Source organism: Magnolia sinica, chromosome 18, assembly GCF_029962835.1.
Source record: "Magnolia sinica isolate HGM2019 chromosome 18, MsV1, whole genome shotgun sequence".
NCBI classification, from domain to species: domain Eukaryota; kingdom Viridiplantae; phylum Streptophyta; class Magnoliopsida; order Magnoliales; family Magnoliaceae; genus Magnolia; species Magnolia sinica.
In genome coordinates this window covers 15889508-15908241 of record NC_080590.1, presented here as the reverse complement: position 1 = coordinate 15908241, position 18734 = coordinate 15889508, and the positions used below count along the sequence as shown (strand labels likewise).

General features: G+C 37.4%; 1 protein-coding gene across 1 annotated transcript; it reads right to left on the bottom strand.

Annotated features, from left to right (window-relative positions):
• Window positions 1–580: 580 nt before the first annotated feature.
• Window positions 581–11385, bottom strand: LOC131233009 (cytochrome P450 704C1-like). The gene is made up of 5 exons (XM_058229564.1): window positions 10606–11385; window positions 8529–8813; window positions 8009–8344; window positions 1074–1274; window positions 581–818 (listed from the first exon to the last, which is right to left on the bottom strand). Exons 1-5 carry the CDS (start codon window positions 11137–11139, stop codon window positions 624–626), a joined length of 1551 nt encoding a protein of 516 aa, XP_058085547.1. The 5' UTR covers window positions 11140–11385; the 3' UTR covers window positions 581–623.
• Between the last annotated feature and the right edge of the window lie 7349 nt (window positions 11386–18734).

Genomic DNA, 18734 nt, shown 5'->3' with positions numbered 1-18734 from the left:
AAGTGCCTGTAATAGGGAGCAAATTGAAGAGCTTCATTAATCTTTTCTTGTTAATGAGTGCAAAGATTCTTCCTTCCCTACTTACATATCTTATTAAAGCCCGCCATCCTGTGATTAAAGATTTTATAGTAGAGTAAAAGATCTAAGAATTCTAATCATCTCTTTCAAAAAAGTGTAAAACTTTTTCTTCTCTAGTTCGGCTAAATAGTGCAACTCTCGTATTATTTTCTTTTACATTACTCTTTATTTATTATATTGTTAAATTTCTCTTATAATACAACCTTTATTGTAGTTTTACTTTATTTTGTGCTCATATCATTTACCATGCAACCAATATTCTACGACTAATTTTCAAATAATGACAAATCTCATAAAGTAAGGCTGTATTTGTACAAATAGGAAATAGTGACTCACACCTTCTTTGTCATTTTGGCTACAGCTCCTTGAACAATAATTGCGCACTTTATATTTATATCATTTAAAACCAGGATGAATATATCTATATATGTTCCAATAGTACTCTTTTTATAATATATATATATATATATATAGAGAGAGAGAGAGAGAGAGAGAGAGAGCTGTGTTTAAATGCCAAGTAACCACTACATACAGGTTACTTGCATTTAATACGTGGACCCCATCCTAGAAAATACACGAAGATTGAGACCTTCCTTAATATGGAGTGTGAACATGGTTTTGTACGTAACTTGCTTCTTCTCATCCTCCAACTGGAATCTAAAGAAACGAAGGAGAACCATCGCCACTATCTTCATCTGTCTATATGCAAACTCCTTTCCCAAGCATATCCGTGGACCCGCCTGCATATCAACACGCACGTACTAATCATCAATCCAACGGCCCCAGAAATGCTGAGTGAACATCTCGAACGCGACACCCGATCGTTCATCTGGTGGGCCCCACCGGGTGTTCTAACTTTTTATAAGTCCGTATGACATGCCAAGTGAGGCCAACCGGATGAAAGATGCATTATATTACAGCTGTTCACAGCATCATATGTGTGATTGTGTACAGAACGCGTATGAAAATGAAAGAAAATAGGGAAGGGTACTAACATGAAAGGATACGAATCTGAAAGGTGAATCGGGTTGGAAAAGGCCGTCGTGGAGCCATCTCTCGGGTCTGAAATCCTCAGCATCATCCCCCCATATGTATGTCATCCTTCCCATGGCATAAGCCACATAGTACACTCCATCTCCCTTCTTCACTCTGTAACCATCTGGAAGGACATCATCTCTTTCTGAACATCTCCCATCCTGCCATGCATTAGTAACGATGGTGATGATTTTCACACATGGATGGAAATGGGACCAGCCCATGATCTATGATACACTAGTCATGCTTGAAAAATGATCCTGGCCGTTGAAAATATTCTTTTCAATGTTCTGCATTTATCTACACACAGTGGTGGTCTGAACCATCCTTTCAGCGTAACTTTATTAATGTGGCCAAACCCAGGTCCGAATCGCAGGTCATGATTTAATATTAAACATTCACAACTACACTTAATTAATTTCATTACAATAACAACGTTCATCAAATATAACATTTAACTATTACATCTTAAACTCACTTCTAAATTCTTATTATACATTTTTTTTTTCCATCGGTACAAATAAAAGATAAGTAAATTGATGATTGGATCTTCACTCCACTTTGCCTTTGACTAAACTCTGATGCCCTGAAACACTGTTATTTTGGGTATGAGCACAACCGCTCGTGGGATCTTATCCAACCAAATATGAAATTTCTAGATTTATATCAAACGAATAAATAATAAAAGTACTCTCAAATTCCAAAACATGAATCAAAATATTAAATATTTCATATGACATGAATGCGATGCTGGAATCATAAAGACGTACTGAATGCCACACTATCATGAATTCAAGAATAAAATTAAATAATCATCACATCTTACAACACCGTACCTAGGTGTATGACCACGTTGCATTAACGCCCACACACCAGTACCTCATGGTGAGGGACTCATTTATACGTTAGCTAGTCAGACTACTGCTCCAGTTGTACCTCTGACGTATGTCCGCGCACACAATTGTACTCATACGCCGTACACAAAGGAGACTCCGAAGGATCCAACGGGTTTTAGGGTCTTTCACCCAAGGGACACGATTGCCCTACTTGCTAGCTTTAGGGTCTCTCACCCAAGGGACACGATTGCCCTACTTGCTGGCTTTAGGGTCTTTCACCCAAGGGACACGATTGCCCTACTTGCTAATACCACAATCATTTCCTCATTTTTCTTTCTTTTTCTATAATTCCATAATCAGTAGAGATGAATGCATGTCATGAATTATTCCAAAATCAGTAGCGAAATAATTTAATTATTTAAATCCCGATACAACAATGCAAGTTCTATACAAATGTGCAGAAATTCGATGCCGTAAAAATTCAATTCCTGAAATTTACTGAAACATCAAGTTATTTTCTTTGCCCTTTTTTTTAAAAAAAAAAAGAAGAAAGAAAATCAAAATTTAGAATCAAATTATTAATATTATTTTAAACCAATCAATATAAATCAATTACTTTAATACAGATTTAAGGTCTAAATCCTAACACCAAATTTCATAAATAAAAGTTAGATTAAAATCTAACTCTACAAATTAATCAGATTCAGTACATGCTAAAATTTAGAAAAGTAGATATTAAGTATAAAGGAATTTGACAATATTAATTTAAAGTCATTATGTCAAATAAATAAATATTCTAAAATACATAAAATCAGAAAGTTCATAAATGGAGGAGAATCACCCACCTGATATTTGGACCGTCGATTTCTGGACTAAACCATACGCCCACGACCTACTTAGCGTCGCATGCTAGACCTGACCCATGCTTACGCTCTCAACGAGTTTCTCCCACTGACGCAACACATGGCATTAACTTGCTGTCTACACTCGCTGGATGCGTGAGAAGTTGAGTTTCAGGACACCATCTACCAAAAGAAAATAACACCTAAGTGGTCTATTTAATGAATGGTTTGGATTTCAGGTTAGTCTATTTAACCATAGCTGTTTCCAATCAAGGTTTTCTACTGTTTGTGTTGTTGGGCTGATATGGTATGTAAGATAAATTACTGTTTTACCATCTAAAATATCAACAATATAAATTTTTATTTCTAATTAATAATTTTAGATATCATTTTATTAAAACTTTAATAATTTAAATACTTAAATAAAATATTATTTTTACTATTATTTAATTTAGGAATTACACTGAAATAATGTACAAGAAATTTTATTTAAATTCTAACTTTAATTAAATTATTTTTTTTACTTAAATAATGTTAAATATTAGCATCAAAATATTTATTATTTTTATTCACTAAATTATAAAATTAAAATTTTTATTTTATTTATCACATAAACTTGACAAATACACACACACACACACACACACACACACACACACACATATTGAAATAACTTGATTATTTTATAACAAATTTTAATTTCTCTTTGATAATTCATTGTGAATGTATATTTAGGTTTAATCGATAAATTATTTAAATTTTAATTTAAACAAAAATTTGGAACTACAAGGAAAAGATATACATATATTTTTTTAGTTAAAAATCTAATATTATACTTTATAAAAATTTTAATTTAATAAAGTTTTAAATATACATTAATCACTAGAATTCCAAAGTATAAAAATCTAATCAATTTAGTTTTAATTCCAAAAATTTGAAAATTTTCTTAAACTTAAGTTCATTTAAATTTAATTTAATTAACTCTTCAAATTTTAGAAATAAAATTTGAATTTTAATCTTTACATAACAAAAATTATCACACTGATTTATATAATATAACATTAATAATGTAATTAAATTATTATTTGATAATTTAAAATTTATTTTTATTATTATTATTTTATCTAACTATTTAAACCTAAATTCAGAATTTTATTATTATTTATTTTTAAATCTAAATTAAATAAGGTTAAGAAAGTTATTAATTTGAATTTTGAATACTATTATTATTATATAAATTATTTGTTATAACATTATGTCAGTATGATTAACCTTATTTTATAATTGATTATCTAAATTAATAAATTTACTCTTGTTTGATACATTTAATATAATTATTATATTACTTTTATGTTAAATTGTTAATATCATCATTTACATAATTTTTTTTTTAGAAATAATAAATTATATTTATTAAAACTTTTATATATTATCAGATAAAATTTTTTTACTTATAACATAATCATATAAATAATATTAAATACTTATGTATTAATTATGTAATATAATATTATCTTACACATGTTTACTTTAATTATGTTATATATTTTTTCATTATTTTTTTTTTAACATACAATTATATTGTATTACTACTATATTATTATGAAACATAATATTTATATTTTACTATACCTTAATGATCTTATAAGCCTTTTTATTTTATTTTATTTTATTATATATCTTATTATATATCATATTAATACTGATTACGTATTACAATTATATAATTTATAATTTGTTATTATTATTATATATTTTTATTTTATTTTCATAATCATATTTGCTTATATATACTCATCAATCTTACATCACTTATATACACAATTCTACCTAATGAATCATCAATTCTTTAAATAATTAATTATATATTCAGTTTATACTGTAAAATATTGTAGGATATTATAATTTATTTGAAATTTAATTTAATAAAAAGTTTTTGCTTAACAAAAACATTTAAGAATTAATAAAATAATTTTAAATAAATTATTTATTTTATTCTGTAAATTTATTTTATTTCATTATTAAATATAAAAAAATAGAAATTCCTAAATGAGTAGATTCCCTACAAAAAAAATATTCAACTGACAATAATATTTCTACGAAAATTTGGATTAATTAAACATAACAAAACTGAAAATGGTAAATTTCAGGTTAAGATCACCTACCTTAAAGTCGACGATCCGGTCCCGCCTTAATCCCTCTCTTGATTTTCGCTCTCTCTCTCTCCCACTCTAATTTTTTTTTTTTTCATTTGATTGATTCCTTCGATTCTTTCTCTTTTTCTTTTTGTTTTCTTTTTTTATAAATGATGCGTAATGGAATGGAGGAGTGGAATTATGGGACGGTTTCATTTAGTGGGAGGTTCGGCGGCCATTACCGTACAAAAAGGAAGAAAAGTGGAGAAAGTGGTTTAGTCGTGCGGAAGATATAACTTTCATTTTTTATTTTATTTTTATTTTTTAAGATATAGTGGGTCCCATTAACAATAATTTAAATCTAATCCGTCCATCATCTCGGTCTGGCCAAGAGAAGATATAAGACAAAAAATGAAGCTGATCCGAAACTCAGGTGAGCCACACACAAGCGGACGGTGGACTTGGTTCCCACAAAAAAAATGGGTTGTTCTTGATTTTTTATTTTATTTTTTTAACAACAATCTAGTGGTTAAGATTAGATTAATCTCAGTGCACAGTCAATAGTTGATGTTGGCTAGATTTGGATTAGTTAATAATTAAACACGTGGTCTTAAGTATATGAGTTGAGAGAGTGCATTATAAATAAACTTATATATATTATACAAAAATCATGTAATCATTAATGACATCAATTAATAGTTCACACTAAGCAAAACGATCACACATCAACGGTTATAATTTACATGAGCCGATAGATGCATGTGTGCATGGGTGCGTGGATGTATGCATGGGTCTATGTGTGTATACTCCAATGAAGGCAATTGTACATACATGTATGTGTACGCACGTGTACCAAAATTTTGGGTCATTACATTCTACCACCCTTACAAGAATTTCGTCCCCGAAATTCAAGCACACCCACCAAAAGAGCTGGTAAGGAGACTTTTTATAATCAGTTGTGTCTAGATGTTTACTACATTCCATGTATAGTAGTTTTGTGTGAGTACAAGCGTGTGTAAATTACTATACAAATTTGGGTTATTACATCCTTTCAGCGTAACTTTATTAATGTGGCCTGTGTAGAGTAGCATCCAGAAAATGGCTGGATCGGATCAAACCAGAACGGGTCCGACCGAGTCCCAGTCAACTTGGATGAGTTGCACGGGTCTTGTCCGAGCGGATCTGAGACTCGAGCATGCTCAACGGGGAAACGGATTGGCTACTCCCCTGGACACCAGCCCCGTGGCTGGTGGTCGGTGCTCCGTGGAACCCGCCATGATGTATGTGTTCATCCATTTTTTAAGATCATTTTAGGGATTTATACCAAAAATTAGAGGGATATAAATCTAGGTGGATCACACCACATGAAAACAATAGTGATTGGATATCCATCATTAAAATCCTCCTAAGGCCCACTGTACTGTTTATTTGACATCCAATATATTGATTAGGTCATACAGGTCCAGATGAAGGTAACAAACAAAAATCAGCTTGATCCAAAACTTTTATGGCCGTTGAAGCTCATTCAACACTGATTCCTGTAATGTGATCCCCTTGAGATTGGTATATGTCTCATTTTTGGCCTCGTACTGTAAAATTATCTTTAAAAATATATGTACAGAATGGATGAAACACATACATCATGGTGGACCCACAGAGCACCGACCATCAGCCATTGGCTGGTGTCAGGGGGAGTAGCCAATCCGTTTCCGCTCAACGGAGCAATTTTATTAAATCTAGGGCGGGCCTATTCATCGGTGGGCCTTAACATCGTATCTGAGATCATGGGCCGAACAAAATTAGATCTAGACCCAACCCTTGGTGGCCCGCAGCCGGGGAAGCGGACTGCCTGGTGTACCACACACTACCGACCTGGCTGATGTGTTGACGTCACCAAGTCTGTAGGTCCCATCATGAGGTATGAGTTATATCCAAACCGTCTGTCCACTTGGCGAGCTCGTAGTAAGACTTGAGCCGAAAAATGAGATATATCCAAAGATCAGGTGGGCCACAATGCAAAAATTATTGGGGGATTGAACGTCTACCATTGAAACCCTTCTTGGGGTCACAAAATTTTTGGATCAATATGATATATTGGTTTTTCCTCTTCATCCAAGTCTGTTTGACCTTATGCACAGATTTTATAGAAAATTAACGTTATAGTGGGCCCTACGAATGTTTTAACGGTGAGAATCATTGTCCCACTGATATTTGTGGTGTGGTCCACTTGATCTTTGGATATGACTCATTTTTTAGATCAAGATCTAAAATGATTTCAAAAAATGGAGTGATCGGCTTGATCTTTGGATATGACTCATTTTTTAAATCAAGATCTAAAATGATTTCAAAAAATGGATGAACAGTGTGGATATAATAAATACATCATTATGGGGCATTTAACTTTGATCTCCTTTGAACCGTTTGTATAACTCGGAGCTGGAGGAACGTCAGCGTTCCCCTTCGCCCGACACGTACCCACACCAGCCAGGTTGGTGGTGTGTGGTAGACCACCCAATCCGCTTCCAGCAGCCGGAGGCCTGATGGTCCAACCTGGCCCATTGACAGTCCTAATACCTCACAGATGCACGGTTTTCCAATGCATTCAATCCAATACATTTTGACCAATGGATCACTAATGCAGACTGTTGATCTGATGGGCCTAATCATGGATGCGTATGGCCAAATCTCCTATAGACCGTTAGATCCAAACTGTTCCATCGGTAGACTACGAACAGATGATCAAGAAAAATGCATTGTCCACATTCAACGAAAATAAAGTTCAAGGATTGAATTGTTAGGACCATCCAATCAACAAGAGTTTTCTAGCCATCCCCAGTCCATGGTGGTGCCACCATCAAATCAACGGTCTGGATCACCGAACCACATGCCCACTTGCACAAAACTGTCCACCCAGCAAACCACACATTTGCCACGAGCTAAAGGCCAGAGCTGAGACTGAGTGAGCCTCATCTAAGGCTTGACTCGGCCAATACGATGGCGAGTCAATCCAAACTCAGTAACTAGGACTTGACTCAACCATGTCCATGAAAGATGGTTATTGGGACCTCAGAGAAATCGTTACCACAGGAACAGCAGGATACAGTCTCAAAGTCTCCGTCAGCGCCGCATGGAGATACTGCATCTTGTCCAGTGTTGAATCTGTTATCTTTCCTACAAAATCTTCCACATTTCCTTTATCATCGTAGTCGATGATTTCCCTCACTTGTTGTGAGATCTTCTCCTGTATTAGAGGATTCTTGCACATCATGTAAAAGAACCATGAAAGCGTGTTTGCAGTCGTGTCTTTACCGGCGATTATGAAATTCAGTATTATATCTCTCAGATAGCGGTCTGTCATCTTGCTCGGATCCTTCTTGCCTTCCACAAGAAACCTTGAAAGTATGTCTTCCTTGTCACTCTGCAATTGGATTCATGAAAACAACATTCAAACACTCAGTAGCTCTATGGTGCATTTGGATCTTGAATTCAACTGAATTGCAATTCATTTGAATTCATATCTAATTGAATTATTGCAATTCTATTTGATTGGGCATCCAAATGTGGCCTTATGGATCACATGGAATCGTGTGTAGGATACGTACATAATCGCCTTGATAAGACAGCTGCTCTCTTTTGTTACGAATTACTCCATACACAAAAGCATCGATTGCCTTGATGTTCTTCCGAAGAACGGCTTCTGATCCAAGGTTGAGGAATCGTTTGATCTTCCACAAGAAATCAACATAACGCCAATAGACCAACGCACTCGATTCATCAAATGCCGTGCTGAATTCATTCCCGGCCTTGTTCGTTCCCCCCGAGCAATTCAAATCCATGCCGAATCCGACTTTGAATATTGAATCCATCGTGCATTTCATTAACAAATCCTGAAAGAAAGAAAGCCCATCTCATCTAGTTCCAGATAATGGAAACAAGAATCTCTCTTTAAACAGTCGTGATACCTAAAACCAGTTGTAGGTCAGCTTAACATACAATGCCTCTCATGTGCCAACATGTCACATGTGTGGGACATCCGAGAGCTCAATAGGTGGCTGATGAGTAGGGTTTGTAAATGGGTGCGTGGACCAAATGGGGTACCTAAACCCGACCTATTTGTTAAATGGTATGGGTCTAGGTCCAAGAACCGATGCACCCAGACCGACTTGTTTGTTAAATGGTAAGGCACTGAGTCCAAGAACAAACCCAATTGCTAAATGGGTCTGGATCTGATTTCCTTTATATTAGACAGGACCATGACCCATTTAGTAAATGGGCGAGTTTAATGGTATATGTTGCAAGGGACCCATTCAAACTCGAATCTGTTCAAACCCAATTTTAAACCCACAAAAATGCTTAGCACCAAACACCGTAGAAGCTTTAACATATTCCCAGGATTAGCTTCGAGCTGCAATTTCTGGAGGTATGTAAATTTAGCTTCTAAGGTTTTAATATTAAATAATTAACTAAATATAGAAAATTATTTCCTATATTTATTGACTAGATTTTATCATTTTATGTGTAATATCTATAAATCTTAAGTCAAACAATCATATACTAAAAGTGAATGATGATTGTAATGAGTTGGAGGATGGATTTAGCGTTGAATCATAGGATATATATCTTATTTAATTTTTTAAATTATTAATTTTATTTCTTGAAATTTTAACTTTTATAAATATTTTTCTTTAAATAATATTTGAGATAATTTCAAGTTCTTGGACAATGCTTGCATCAAAATTGAAGATGCAACCAACATTAAGGAGAGTTCATGGAGACTGCACCATTGCTAAAGTGGAGTAACATATCAAGTAAAGATAATTATCTCTATCATTTTGATCTTTACCTGCACAATTATTTATATTTTTTTATTACAAGAAGTTACTAAATTTAATATTATTAATTGATATTTTATTATTAATTAATATTAATTAATTTTGATATAAAATATAAGTGACCTAAACCCCATTAGACCCGACCAAATACCTTAGACCTATTATAAGTGGATTGATCAAGTTCAAGGTCTAGATGTGACCTGTTAGACCCCACCCATTTATAAATGGGTCTGGCTGGATCTCCCTTTACCAAATCTAAACCCATTTATAAATGGACCTGATGGGTTGGACTCATATCCGACTTAGACTCACATATTTGATAAGAGGGTTTAGGTCTAAAATTTGGACCAAACCTATTTAGTAAATGGGCAGGTCTAGTCTTGGCTAAACTCATCTCAAACCTGATCATTTATAGCTCTGCTGATGAGTGGAGCAGCCTGATTTTTAGCGATCACTGAGCCCACGTGATGGATGGATTAGATTGCACACACGTGGAGAAAGAACCTCTAGTGTGTGTAATAGTATTATTAAAACTAACTTGAACCGAACTGACCCATTTAACTAGCCCAAGTTGATGGACCCCAGACAGACCCGGATAGATCCTTTTTCTTACCGGGTCCAAACCCATGACACCCGAACCCAACCCGATTTCTTAAGCGGCCAACGCAACGAGACCTGCACCCGTTAGGAAATCAATTCGGGTCCTTGGTTACCCGTGGGTCCAGGTACCCATAAACACCCCTACGGCTTAGATATCCTGATCTAACCTACAACTGGTTACTGTTGATAATTATTTTCTCTTTCTTTCTTTCTTTTTTCTTAAAACCTGCTGGTTTTTAGTACTCACTTGGACATCAAAGGCCTGTTTGGTGGCCACGAACTCGGAGACGATTCCTGCCAATTTCGCGGCATTTTTCCGGAACACGCCGCAGCTGAAATCCCTCAAGACTCTGGTAGAGAACTCAAAGCTAGCGAGCTTACGCTGCTGGCGCCATTTATCGCCATCAACGGCAAAGATACCATCACCGAAGAGGTCCTTAACGATGGTGCAGTCATATTCGCCCTTGCAGTAATCTTCGAAGGAGCTCTTGAGGATATGTTCAACGTTCCGCGGGTCTGCCGTGTGCACCGCGCTGTGAGATAAGCCAAGGAGACGGAACGTCCGGTGCTGACGGAGGACGTCGGTTTTCTGATCATAGAGCCTGTTGAAATAGAAAAACTGGTGATAGACGGTTCCGATTACAGGTGGGTAGAGAGAGCTGTTGATTGATTTTCCTGTGTAGATTCTGAATAAGAAAATGGAGAAGGAGATGAAGAGAAGGAGGATCGCTGTTGCTGCTAAGATGAGAAGAGAGGAGAGTAAAGAGGAGAGAAAATCCATGCCTGGGGTTGGCTGAGAAATTAAAGTAGATGAACGTGTATTGAAAATGGAAGCTTTCTGATCATCTCATATAGAGCGAAGAGATCAAAGGAATTGACTCTCTGTTTTTAGAGGTTATGGTCATTATTTTACTTGGTATGGACCACCTGATTATTTTCTTAGACTAATTTTTCGGCTCCATCGAAAACACAAGAGTGCTTACCTTATGGATGGATTGGATGTCATTTACACATCGGTACGGTGACGCTGTGGTATAAGTTTCTTCTGCAAACGTTATTTTATTTAGTTTCGAAACCGCCTCTGGTTCAACGCCACGTACTCTGTCTGGTTCATTGCGGCTCATGACTCTAAATGGGCCCATCTTTCCGGGCTGAGATTTAAACATTAGGCCCCAAGCCCTCCCTGGCCTACTGGCTTAACCGTGCATGACCGCACCAGGACAAGCACACCAACCAATCAGCAAGTTGGGCTGGGTCAAGATGTGTTTTCAGGCCTTTAGGTGGATCCAAAACACAGGTCTGGCGCATTTGTTATGGGATCTCAAAAGTCATTCCTGTCCCGAACCCATGGGCCTAATAAGCTTCGGCGAAACGAAAATCTAGAGAGTTCATGGGACGAAAGAAAAAATCCGCTATTGTCTTATCGACTTAGGTGTGTCAATAGGTCCAAGTGGTTCACCTGAGGAATCTCCTTCAGTGATATGGGTGGTACGAAAGGTCAAAAACCACATTCACGGGATAATCCTAGCCATCCAAAAAAGGAGCAAAGTTGTCACCCGCCCAGGCTCAACCGGGAAAAGTCCTTACGTTGGTCGGCTTGGATTCCTGGATCAATGTGATAACCACTATGAGGCCCACCATCCGGAGCTACCATCCGTACATCATCATGTACGGTGGTAATCCAGACCATCAGTCTGTTGCCTGACACTGTGCATTGACCATGCTGGAAGATCTCAGCGACCAATCTTGAATCTTATTTCAGTTCATTGTGGAACGTTATCGTATTTCTTTTGTCAACCGTTTATCCGTGGGACACAAATCAAATGGTTTAAAATTATCCTGTGTATGAGATTTTTGAGGTGCAGTCCATCCACGGTGGGCTGCAACAGATCAAAAGCATCGATTACCAATCACCGACTCAGGGACCCCACATCAGAATTCAAAACCCAAGTATACTGTGAAAAGACGCGGGTCATATCAGAAATTCCCGGCTTGAACATCGTTTTATTCACAGGTGCTATCTTTTGGTAATTTCCGCTACTTGCTCCGCGCGTGCGTACGAGTATTTGGAATTGTTAGTGATTTTTTTAAAACAAACTACCAGGGAACCAAGTTATCGATTATTTTATTGCATGATCCTTTTCTCTGAATATGAACGGGGCCTTTATTCTTATAATAAGGGATCGTTTGGCACCGTGGATTGGAAGGGGTTTGGCAACATAAAGGAACAGGAGGTTTCTAGGGGTTTCCAATCCCCTTTTGATCGAAGCGGATTACGTCCTACCTTTGCCCGGACGGTAATCCATCCGGGCAAAGATCTGTGGAGGCTAATAACCAGTGTGATTCCAACTCATCAAAAGAAGAAGTATAGCCTTAAAAAATCTGCTAGTTAATGACATATTCTGCACAGCTCACTCTGACTATCTAAAATATCTTGTACTAAAAATACCTTGTACTGACCTCTATAAAAAAGAACAGCTTATGGCTCTTGTACTCACGTTCACTTTTATCAGTAATAAGAAAGCTTTTACTTTTCTTCGTGGTATCAGAGTTGTGTGAGTACCCAAAGCCCACTACACATAAATTTCAATGGCATCCCTTTCACTCAACATAGGAAACTTCATCACCCTCAAACTCTCCCAAGAAAACTACCCATTATGGCGTGAGCAAGCCCTTGCTCTAACTGAAAGCCAGGATCTGGTTGGACATCTCACAGGTGCAACAACAGCTCCTACCAAATTCAAACTATCACCATCAACCGATCTTACAAAAGAATTTATTGCTTGGCGAAAATCTAATAGGCTACTCCGAGGTTGGCTCATAGGCACTCTTACTGAGCAAGCTCTCGGCTTAGTCATTGGTTTAGTGACTTCACAAGTTGTATGGAATGCTCTCAAGGAGGCCTACGCACAGGACTCTTAGAAAAGGGAGTATACTGTTCATCAGCAACTCACATATCTTCGCAAAGATGAGACTGTCTCTCTGGCTGAATATCTTCGCAAATTCAAAAGTCTGTGTGATAGCCTTGCGCTATTGGTTGCCCAGTGACGGACAAGGTCAAGGTTTTTTCTCTGGTCACAAGTCTTGGTCCAAACTATGAGACCTTTGCCACTACGATTCTCAAACCTCCACATCCAAGCTATACTGAGCTGGTATCTCTCCTTCAAGGATATGAACAAAGACAGACCTTGTTTGGAACATCCTCTCAAACTCCGCAATACGCCTTCTATAGTCAGAAACAACGCAAATATGAACAAAGACAAACCTTGTTTGGAGCCTCCTCTCAAACTCCACAATATGCCTTCCATCGCCAAAAATAATGCCCTCAACAACAAGCTAATCACAGCCGAGAGTCACAAGTTTCATTCAACTCCCATGGTAGAGGTTTCAAGCCTATAATAACTCACCAAATCTTGCGGGCTCTACTCTTTTTGCAGGTTCAAACTCCAATCAAGAATCTCGCCGTGACAACAATAATCAAAACCCTCAAGCTAGTATGGCCCGAAGACCATCACCACCTGGCCAACGTAGAATGACCTCCGCTAAAAGAGAAATGTATCGTGATGATCGGTGCCAGTATTGTGGTGTCATGGGACATATTGTCAAGATTTGCTGGTATGTACTAAAGCCTCCACTGCAGCGTGACGAAGTGCCACAAGCCTTGACTGCTCTCACCCTTGACAACACCCTTGCCGATACTAAATGGACCACAGACATAGGAGCTTCCAATCACATGACAGGTAACAAAGGTATGTTAAAAAATTTACATTCTTATATAGGTTCAGACTCTGTTTTGATTAGTGATGGTACACCTCTGCCAATTAAAGCCATTGGAGATGCCTATATCAACAATAAAACCACAACACTTCTTTTACATGATGTTTTGCTTGTACCACACTTGGCCAAAAATCTCCTCTCCATTAGTCAATTAACTAATCAATATCATGTTACCTGTGATTTTTCTAATACAAATTTTTGTCTTAAAGATCGGAATACAGGTCACATGGTAATGACAGGAACCCGCAAGGGCGATCTTTATGTCCTCAGCAGTCCACCTGAACTTCACTATTCCAATCGGTCTAGATCCGGGTCTGCAGAAGTATGGCATCAGTGTCTTGGCCATCCTCAAGAGTCTACTGTTCACGTTCTCAAAAATAAGGGATTGATTGATGTTTCAGGGTCCAATAAATTAAGACATGTTTGTGACAATTGTCAGTTTGGCAAACTGAGTAAACTATCTTTTTATTATTCAGACAATACCAGTTCAGTTTTTTTATTAAAATTCATTGTGATTTATGGGGACCTGCGCCTATTACCTCTCTAGGAAAATTTCGTTATTATGCTTGTTTGGTTGATGATCATTCACGATACACTTAGATTGTTCTCCTAAAAAATAAGTCTGATTTTATAGATGCTTTTCTGGCCTTTGAACAATGTCCTGCGACAATTTGATAAAAAAAAATTTTAAAATCTTTCATTCTGATGGCGGTGGTGAATTTGTCAACACAAGACTATCGTCTCACTTTTAAGCACAGGATATAGTTCACCATATTTCCTGTCCCTACACACCAGAGCAAACAGGAATGGTTGAAAGATGACATCGCATTATTCGAGAACTAGGTATGACTATGTTATTTCACTCTGGTGCCCCTTTATACCTATGGGTTGAGGCTTTCCAAACTATGGTATATCTTATCAACCGTCTTCCTTCCTCTGCCTTTAACAATGATACATCATTCTTTAAACTCCATGGTACTCATCCAATTTATTCCTCCTTACGTATTTTTGGATCTAAATGTTTTCCTTATACTTGGGATACAAGGACAAACAAATTTGATCCAAAGACCATAACTTGTGCTTTATTGGATATAGTGACAGGCACAAAGGGTACAAATGTTTTCACCCCTTCAACAAAAAAATCTTCATCTCACGACATGTAGTCTTTGATGAAACCAGCTTTCCTTTCAAAGATAATCGTACACATACCATGTTACCAACCCTGGATCGGCAGCTCAGTATTTTTGACTCGTGGATTACATTGCCTATTGATCAATTTAACTCTTCTATCTCTTCTGCAGGTTCTAGTGATTTTGACATTCCTCTACCAAATCCACACATCCTAAGCAATACGACCCCTACTCATGACAAATGACAAAATGTGCAAGTGGTTCAACACCTGAACAGTTCGCCTCGATATCAAAGTCATTTACCTGAACCGCCAACTTCACCATCATCTATGAGACACGATTCAGTAACGTCTCATCTAGACCTCCCAGCTTCATCATCTAATACGCACCTCCCAACTGAGCATCCCTCCTCTCCACCAAACTCTCTTCGTGACGATAACACTGCCCATCCTAATACTTGTCTCCCTTATAATACTTCTCAACAGTATATGCTTTCTAACACTGATTCTTTGGTGCATTTACAAGACCATGGTACACAACCCGAGGAAACAACAGTGTCAACTTCGTCACCCCCACACAGAATTATTACCCGATCACAACATGGAATTCAGAAAACAAATCCAAAATATGCGTTGATAGTAAGCACACAAGATGTCCCTCAAGAGCCATGAAATGTGCAGTCTGCTCTCCGTCATGCAGGTTGGAGGTCGGCAATGCTTGAAGAGCTTGAGGATCTACATCATAATCACACTTGGAAGCTCATTCCTTGCCAACGCCACATGCATGTCATTGGCTCGAAGTGGGTATTCAAGTCAAAACTCAAAGCTGATGGTTCGACATTGGGACATACATCAACTTGATGTAAAGAATGTTTTTCTTCATGGTAACATCACGGAGGACATCTACATGGACCAACCTCCTGGCATGACTGATCTCAACCATCCTTAACATGTTTGCAAGCTACAACGAGCTCTCTACGGTTTGAAACAAGCTCCACGAGCCTGGTTTGATCGCTTTAGTGTTTTTCTGATCCATCATGATTTTTTTTGCAGTTTAGCTGATCCTTCATTATTTATGTTACACTCTCCACGTGGCACCTTAATTCTACTGCTACATACGGATGATATGCTTCTCACAGGTTCTAGTCAAACGTTATTGGACAACTTCATCAAAATCTTGAGTTCCGAATTTGCAATGAAGGATCTTGGCCCTCTTCACCACTTCCTGGGTATTCAGATTACTCCAACACAAGATGGACTTCACTTGTCACAATCTTACTATGCTCTTACCATCTTTGAAAAAACACAATTGGTAGACTGTAAACCCATAAGCACTCTCATGGAGTCTAAAACCAAAGTTCTTAACGACACCACACCACTGGAGGATCCCCAACATTTCAGAAGTATTATAGGAGCACTTCAGTATCTTACACTTACTCGACCTGACATTTCATTTTGTGTTAATTATGCTTCCCAATTTATGAATGCACCTACACTTGCACATATGAAGATGGTGCGACAGATACTTCATTATGTCAAGGGTACTATACACCTCGGTCTCCATTTTTCTTCACACTCTACACTTGATCTATGTGCTTTCTCTGATGCAGATTGGGTAGGATGTCCTTCCACCAGACAGTCCACTTCTGGTTACTGCACTTTTCTCGGACGAAATCTCATTTCTTGATGTGCAAAAAAACAAAACACTGTCTCTCGCTCTAGTACAGAGGCTGAATACCGAGCCATGGCCCATGCCACTGCTGAACTCATCTGGCTCACTTTTCTACTTCGTGACTTAAAGATTCCAATGTCACGTCCACCGGTTCTATTCTATGATAATATGAGTTCTTTACATATGACTGTCAATCCCATCTTTCATGCTCGTAGCAAACACATCGAACTGGATTATCATTTTGTGCGAGAGCAGGTTGCACTTGGTCTTCTTGTTACTCGTCATGTCTCCACTTGCAATCAAGTTGCTGACATATTCACAAAACCACTGTCAAAAGCACTCTTGCAACATTTTAGAAACAAACTTCGCCTCTACCCCCGGCCAAGTTTGTGGGAGGGTAATAACCAGCGTGATTCCAACTCATCAAAAGAATTTGAATTTCAAAATAAACAGCGTGATTCCAACTCATCAAGAGAATTTGAATTTCAAAATAATGATTCCAACTCATCAAAAGAAGAAGTATAGCCCTACAAAATCTGCAATAGTTAATGACGGATTCTGCACAGCTCACTCTGACTATCTAAAATATCTTGTACTAAAAATACCTTATACTGACCTCTATAAAAAAGAACAACTTATGGCTCTTGTACTCACGTTCACTTTTATCAGTAATAAGAAAGCTTTTACTTTTCTTCTGAGGCCACCGTGATGTAAACGTCTTATCCACGCTGTCCATGCCTATTAAAAGATAATTTTATTGTGTGATAAGTCCAAATTTCTAGTGGATCACACAAAAGGAAACAGTAGTGATAATGACACCCACCATTGAAACCTCTCTAAGGGCCACTGTGATGTTTTTTACCATCCAACCTATTCATAAGGTCATTTAGACCAGGATGATTTGAAAACGCAAATATCAGCTTGATCTGAAACTTCTGCAGCTCCCAAGAAGTTTTTAATGGTAGGCCTTCAATCCCCACTTTGTGGCCCACTTAAGCCTTGGTTCTGCCTCATTTTTGGGTTCATAGAGTATAATCATCTATTACTAGGGATGGACGGCATGGATAAGACATTTGCATCACGGTGGCTCCCATAAAGCTCCGCACGGGGAACGCAATCCCTTTCCCTCTTTGAGGGGGTTTGCAATCCACGAGCTTGGATTACACCTAAAATCATTTAGTGTAACATGTGTGTCACTATACACTATCATTCTATTGAGCATATGGCCCACTAATGATGATCAACACCATCCAAACATTGTACCGTACCGTCTAAACATTGTCCATGTAAATCACTGTTAAAAATCGTTGGTTAGTCACTCAGACATGATCTTGTGCTTGTGGCCCATCCGAGACTTGGAATTTCATCATTTTCGGGCAAAGCATATATTTCAGCGGGCTTATCACAACCATTGTATCAAAAACTATCGTATCTCACTAATTAGAAATATTAAAGTTGATTTAGTAATTAAATTCAAATCCCTGTAAATATACCATGGATAGATACTTTTGGATTAAAGTTGATTCACATTCTAAGGTGCCAAACACAATGGGAGGATTGCAAATCCAGGGGGTTTCTAATCCCGGTGGTTCCGAATCCGGGGGTTACAAATCCACGCTCCAAAACAGGACCTAATCAAAGGGCTGAAATATCAATTTGAGAGTTGTTTTAGGTATCCTACCAACGGCTAAAGTCCCCAAACATCCTATTCTGATCCGTCATGTAGTATTTATCTCTACATCACATTCTAAACAAAATAAAATAAAAAGAAATAAAAAATGAAAGAAAAAGGAGTATA